Raw genomic sequence first — 7,661 nt, forward strand, 5'->3', positions numbered from 1 at the left:
GAGCTGAGGCACAGAGTGTTTGAGTTGGAGACAACACTCTGCTCCAACCCTTTTGCATTATATTATATAGTGTATGCAGATTTCCACTGTTTGGCCCATGCTTAGAACGGGGATCGCTTTCCAGGCAAAAATTACCCTACGATATATCACCGTGATGTCACGGGGATGCCCACAGGATTCCCTACACAGCACTGGAGACCAGACTTTGTTTGTTGTGGAATTAATGTCGCGCTGCATGCGTGAGTTGGCATTCAGCTCGTCCTGTCCATGACAGAACCACCACCGTCGCGTGAGCTGACCCGTCAGCAATACGACAGTATGGTGCGCTGACTGCCTTTCTCAATTCGGAGGGCTTGCTCCGTGACGTCACACGGGATTCCCTTCGTGTCGTGTCACTGTCCACACTGTCAGCGTGGACTTTTTTCTTTTGCCCAATTCGGAGGAAAACTTGCTCCGTGGCTTCCCCCGTCCGCACGGGTTCTACCACGCAGTCTACACCGGAGTGCGTGAACGGTTTTTGCCGCAATACACCCCAGGGAGCTCTCTCTCACGAGGCGAAGCAAAAAACACAGCCCTACAGACGCGGAAGTCGCCCCGGCGACAATACGACTGTGTTGTGTGCTGTGTTCAATGCTAGCCTGGCAGGACTGTTGTTTCGCTGCGCCACCGCAGGTCAACTCCAGCCCACGGAATATGCCCCACGGATGCGTGAATTGACGCTACGCCAACAATACACCCGTATAGAGCTCTATTCCGCTGCCTTTAAGGGTTACCGGGCCACCCTGTCTGTGTCCCTGCCCGCAGGTCGACAGACAGGCTACACCACAGGAGCGTAAACTGGCGCACCGCCAGCAATACCCCTGTATAGTGTGTTATATGGCCGTCGGATTCCTTCATTTGTTTGCTCTACATACCTACAAACGAGCTGTGTGACAGCAACCCAGGGAGGGGCGAACCACGCCAGCTCTCTAACCTGCATCCTGCAGTGGGTTAATCCGGCTGCCTGAACTCGTGAGTAGTTGCTTTTTAAAATGTCTAAAAAATGCAGTTATTGTTGATAACTTGCTCTGCACTTCTGTCGAGGAGACCACGTCTTGGACTGCTCGGTGGAGATCAAAAAATCAGTGTAATCACGCACACCTGGGCCTTATATACCCGTGCGTGCCAGTACAACTGGTGTGTCTTAAAGAGATATCCACGTCACAAGTGAGGTGGGGTCATTCCCCTTACATATGAAATATGTTGGGTGGAGAGGTAGTCTCGATACGATAGAGAACATTTTATTCATGTATTGAATAACAGTGGAAGTGTTGTGAATATTTGTGGACGCTATACTGTGGTACCTGGGAAACTGGACTGGATTTTGGGTGAGGGCTGGAAACGTCAATACAAACAAAGCAAACTGAGTTATACTGTGTCTGTGTGAATTACTGTTTCATTGAGTGAAGGTTCATTTTTGGGTAACCTATCCCTGGCTATGGTTTACAGGTTCATGTTGTTCCTGCTATATTTATCCTTGTTAGACCATTGTAAGGCTGGCTTAAAAAAATAAGCAGTTGTCCCAAAGTGGTCCAACTGTGTTAGGCATTTGCCTAACTGGCACCCCAAAAAGAGTATCATCAAGCCAAACCGTTACAAAGTTTCTCAGTAAAAGTGTGTAGCAGTAGATATCGGTGCTAAAGTCTCTCAGTGACAGTGTGTAGGAGTAGATATCGGTGCTAAAGTTTCTCAGTGACAGTGTGTAGCAGTAGATATCTGTGCTAAAGTTTCTCAGTCAAAGTTGTAGGAGTAGATATCGGTGCTAAAGTTTCTCAGTGACAGTGTGTAACAGTAGATATCAGTGCTAAAGTTTGTGTGTGTTGTCACTGACAGGTGCCCCCCCCCCCCCAGCATGTAGGAGTATGTCCAGTGACAAATATCCCCGCTCTCCTTTTTTATTTGAATCCTGAAAAGTATAACAGTTTTGGACATACAAGGTTTCCTCCAGACAGAGACGATAGAGAAGTGTTCTACCAACTGAACTGTATACCAGGAAGCACAGCTGCAAAGAGAAGACCTCTTAGATTCTTAGAGTTCTTCTCTGTCTCATACAAGAGTGTTGCTGGTTCACACACCACTCGAAACTGTAATATACCAACAGTTTACACTACGTCTGAATGAACAGGGGTTTAAAGACAGTCAAAGGGTGAAGATGAAAACAGCTGCACAAATTGGCCTCGTTAAGGCGTGCATGGCAACAGTTTGTGTCGCGTCGTGTGATTTCACACCAGAAGATATAAGATGAACCGTGTTGAAAATTACTGTAGACGTCGAGGGAGAGATATACGCAGACAGACAGACAGACAGACAGACAGACAGACAGACAGACAGACAGACAGACAGACAGACAGACAGACAGACAGACAGACAGACAGACAGACAGACAGACAGACAGACAGACAGACAGGGTGATGTTGTGTTGGACCGTTTCCAAAGCAGGAGGACCAAAGCGAGCCCATCATGCTGCTGTAGCAGTGAGGAACAAACTGTATTCCTTTGGAGGCTACGGTGACGACATGGATCAGAAAATGGATGTCCATGTCTTCAACACAGTGTCTTTATGCTGGAAGAAGTTATCTCCAGTGGAACATGGAAGAGGAGATGGTCACCTTGAGGTACCCTCCATGCGCTACGGCCACACAGCTGTGCTGATTGAAGATACAGTCTACCTCTGGGGAGGAAACTGGAGAGGGAAGTTGTACAATGTTCTTTATGCATTTGATGTCGACGCCCACAGATGGTTCAAACCAAAGGTTTCTGGGACTGTTCCAGAGAAGAGGTGCTACCACTCTGCCTGTGTGTTGGGGAAGGCCATGTTCATCCATGGAGGACGCAACTCTGCATACACTAATGACACCTACAACTTGGACACCAGCACAATGGTCTGGTCTGTAATCAACACCAGAGGAACTGCACCACCTTTATCAGAAGGTCATTCTGCCACCATCATTGGGACCAAGATATTTGTATTTGGGGGCTGTGATAGGAGTCACTACTACAACATTGGGGGCTGTGATAGGAGTAAGTACTACAACACCATCAGAGTGTTTGACACAGAGATCAACCTCTGGATGAGCACACCTTCTACACAGCTTCTTCCAGAAGGACGCTGGTTGCATTCAGCCTTTTAGTCCAGTAATAATGTCACTTGACCTCTAACTAATTGCAAAAAAACCAAACTCAACTGATTTTGTATCCTAAATGTGTCCTGAATGAGAGGAAAAAAGTTGCCTGGAATTGCATGGGGGGAAATTAGTTTTAATTCAAAATGGCCGCCAACTACACTATTATTACATAATGCTATTACATATCTTGAAAGCCGAACACTGTATGAAGTCGACATTTGACAGGTGTGTTGCTGAGGACCCATGGAAATGCAGTATCAAATTTGAACTTGTTTGGATGAGCGGTTCTTCAGAAAACTGCAATTACAGTAAGTGGCCCATTCAAAACAAGCATATATGTCCAACGGACACCAGTTTCATTCAGATTGAATGTAACAACAAAGGGTTACTGTCTGAGGCAAAGATCAGGTATGTGACAAAGGTATAAATATATCCTACTACTGTTAATTCTTGTCATGATATTGATCCACTTTAGAATTGGTTAAATTATGCACATACACACACACATTATGACACTACAAAATGTAATTTTCATCCTCGTCGTCATTGTGCATCTGAATTGAGTTAGTGCAGCTGGACCCTCTGCAGTGTCCACATGCCGGAGTGCACTCGATATTGTTCTTTTTGCATGTGCATCTCAGGGTGCTGCAGTCAGCCTGGCAGTTGCACTTGATGACCCGCAGAAGCTTTTCTGGAGCAGGTGGTAGGGTTGTCTGAATTGGCACAAACCCTTCATCACATTTCTGCCATCCCCACTCTGTAGGATTTGGTCCGTCTGTAGATCCCTTCCATTCTTGTACTTGCAAGTACACACGTAGGTTGTGATACTTTGCTGCAACTGATGTTGGAGGTAAGACCTGTGGCTGAATGTAAGTAGAGCTAGATGCCACCTTCTCACAGAACCGATGATATCGGAGGGTGTCCAGGGTGTCCGTTGACTTTCCGCTGTAGAGAATCACCATTGCTTTCTCTCCTGCTTCTGCCACATTATCTGTAGAAGCTGAATGTCCATAGAACACCTCGGCTTGCTCCCGGAATATGGCACTGTCTTTGAATTTTTTGAGGGAAGCTCCCTTTCCAATCCCATGGAGGCGAGATGTAGTGTCGCATCCAAGAACTGCATGTAAGAACAAGATGTGTTTACATATGTCTGGGCCAAGCAGTTGTTTTGTAACCTTGATGTTCCAATTGCGAGTCTTCTTTATGCTTTTCTTCGACTCCGAACAAAAGAACAGGTCATGGGAGTCTAGGCTAGCATGGTAGCAGAGAAGAACTAAGAGGTCTGTGTCATCCCCTATTAGTACAGTGTTGTTGGTGGTAGCACACTGCACAGCTTTCTGGACAATCAGCAGGTCAGCATCTCCTGAGGCATGGTGTGTCTCACAGTTAGCTTTCTGCAGTTCTTCACTTAGCATTGAAATAAATCGCTGCTTGTTCTGCCTGTTAGCCAAGAACTGTTCCTTCTGCATTGTGACAATCATGTCAGCTGTAAATGTCACAGTGGTGCCAAGCTTCCCCTTTGACCGTCTTTGGTGTGTCATGTCCTTTGTGTTACTACTTTCATATCCATCAAACACCACTACAGCCTTGCCATATTTCTTCCGTACATAGTCTGTATACTGGTGGCATATCTCTTTATAAGTAGATCCATGAGACCATGGGATGCGTTGCAGAAGTGCAAGACATACTGACTGCCATCCTGTACATTTTCTGTTGGAACATGAGGCCCAATACAACCCCAGATTGCATCGGCAAGTGCTGGCTTATTTGCTTCCCGAAGCAGTAGAGCAGAATCAAATAGGGCTGGGGGATAGCTACATAGCTCATATTTGAGGGCTAATTCAAGTTCATCGCATTTCTGTGCCACTAGGACCAGTCGCTGAAAGAGAAGTTGTGGATCAACTTGAATTGCATCTCCATCGATTTTTACCAAGGGTCACAGCTTGATCCTTCCTCTTGAAGGTGTACTCTACAGGTCTTTGTCCATCCATAGACTTGAGTATTGCAGTGCCAACTGACTGTGCTGTGTCAACGTTGACGGTTGAAAGAGCATGTTCCCCAGTGGAAATGTTCCGCAAACTAGGGTCATTGCTGAATGGACTTCGCTCCTGTAGGTAACGGAGAACTGTCAGTGTGTCCTTCCAGTCACGGGCTTGCCTCGCGTTGGTCATATCCTTGTTCTGCTCTCCAGTGTTGTAGTTGACCCCTGTTATTCCCTCCATTGCCTGGTTTACCTCTGCACAGGCAGGCATTGATAGCAGCCACAACAGACGTTGTTGCTCGGTCATCCCTCGTCCCCGTGTGAGCCCACCACTCGTTTTTAAACTTCTCATCAGAACCTGCTCAATGATCAGGTCAGGTGAGAGACCTGCCCACAGACGATCACTTCGGCGAATCACGTGGAATCCTTCCTCAAACCGCTTTTGAACTTCTGGGTGTTCGGCCTTGAGGTTGTGCATCTGCTGCAGATACACCCTGGCAGATTTGGTGTACAGATTGTGTCCTGATGCTGCCAGATAGGGTAGCATGTCCTGGATAGCCTGAAGATGTAAGGCCCAGTTCCCTGTGCGTTCTGCAGTTACATATTTCCGTAAGATGTCCAACATGTCCATGTACTGAATCCAGAGAGCTGAAGTTCTAGAGGACTCCTTGATCGACTCTATGTGCTCCTGGAGGCGGTCTTTGATTCTGACTAGAGCATTAGACAGACAGACTTCTTCAGCATTTATAGTCCCATTCATCAGCTTCTCATAGATCTTAAAAGCTTCATCCAGGTCGGGATCTCTGCTCACATCTGTTGTCTGATGATCTTCAGCTGACGCTGCCTCTCCATCCTGGTCTGTGTTTCCAAATTGTTGTGGTAGCTGAGTGGTGTAAGGTCTGTCTGACGTAATTAAATCATGTCCGACGTAATGAAATCACACCCGGGTGTGATTTCATTACCTGGCTTTGTTTGTGCAGAAAAAATGAGCATGGTTGCTATGTTCACCCTGTTCACCCGGGTGTGATTTCATTACGTCATTACAACAGGGTGAACATAGCAACCATGCTAATTTTTTCAGCACAAAAAAGCCAGTTGTAGGAGTGGTTTACACCACTCAAAAAGGACAGCTGGCTTAACCAGCTAGTTGGCATTAATAAATACCATTATTGAGGTTGGTTCATCAAACACTGCTACATGACACTTAATTGAGTTGTTTGATCAGTACTTAATCAGTTGTGATTGTGTGATCATAATAAATTCTTGTCACTGACATTCTGTATCCTTGTTTTGCTAGGCTTTTATCAAATTGTTATATGGGTTTCCCCTGTTACTTCCGCCCATGTGTCAAATATGCTAATTATCTCATTAATTATGCACAATACAAAAATGTGCATTGCAGAAATGGATTCTACAGGAAAACATACACAAGGATCAACTGAGAAAAGTTTGGTAAACCCTTTTATCAAATTGTTATAGGGTTTAGCATAGTGGAATCTAGCAGAAAGGGCCAAAAATCGTTTTTGGAGGGTCATACTTTACAGGCCATTTTCAAAACTTTCCCCTCAGACAATTCCAGGCAACTTTTTGTATGTTATTCAGGACATATGTAAGATACAAAATCAGCTGAGTTTGGTTTTTTTGCAATTAGTTGGAGGTTGACCCCTTTTTTTCCATATAATGCCTGTACTATTTACCTACAATGGAGAGCTGTACATATCTGGTGGTGTAGGCAGGGAACGTTACCTCAATTATCTGTGGAAATTCAGTCCAGAGACGTTGTCCTGGAAGAAGGTTGAGCCCATGGGGAAAGGACCAGGTCCAATGCATAGCATGTGCTGTTGCATTGTGGGAGATCATATTATCCTTTTTGGAGGATACAGAGACAGAGTCTCCACACCCACTGATGACCTGTACATCCTAGACTTGAGTGCTAGCCTGAAGACCTTATGTAAGCTAGCAGTTATTCAGTACGGTCTGGATCAGTCTGAACTCCCACACAACATCAGGTGGGAACTGGCAGACATGACAACCACCAACAACAACAACATAATAAACAACATGAGTGTGCTCACTGTGTGCATGAGGTGAAACAGCTGGTTTTACCTTGGGTTAACGAGGGCAGGTGTAACAGCTGGGGTACCTTGGGTTAACGAGGGCAGGTGTAACAGCTGGTGTACCTTGGGTTAACGAGGGCAGGTGTAACAGCTGGGGTACCTTGGGTTAACGAGGGCAGGTGTAACAGCTGGGGTACCTTGGGTTAACGAGGGCAGGTGTAACAGCTGGGGTACCTTGGGTTAACGAGGGCAGGTGTAACAGCTGGGGTACCTTGGGTTAACGAGGGCAGGTGTAACAGCTGGTGTACCTTGGGTTAACGAGGGCAGGTGTAACAGCTGGGGTACCTTGGGTTAACGAGGGCAGGTGTAACAGCTGGTGTACCTTGGGTTAACGAGGGCAGGTGTAACAGCTGGGGTACCTTGGGTTAACGAGGGCAGGTGTAACAGCTGGTGTACCTT

The 7,661-nt window shown here is 46.2% G+C and overlaps 1 protein-coding gene across 1 annotated transcript; it reads left to right on the plus strand.

Annotated features, from left to right (window-relative positions):
- Positions 1 to 2,450: 2,450 nt before the first annotated feature.
- Positions 2,451 to 7,236, plus strand: LOC306943793 (kelch domain-containing protein 3-like; the record flags this gene model as incomplete). Its single annotated transcript, XM_079530319.1, has 2 exons — positions 2,451 to 3,169; positions 6,843 to 7,236. The coding sequence occupies 2 exons, from the start codon at positions 2,451 to 2,453 to the stop codon at positions 7,234 to 7,236; spliced, it is 1,113 nt and encodes a 370-aa protein (XP_079386445.1).
- Between the last annotated feature and the right edge of the window lie 425 nt (positions 7,237 to 7,661).

This window comes from Electrona antarctica (assembly GCF_951216825.1).
Source record: "Electrona antarctica genome assembly, chromosome: 2".
Lineage (NCBI taxonomy): Eukaryota > Metazoa > Chordata > Actinopteri > Myctophiformes > Myctophidae > Electrona > Electrona antarctica.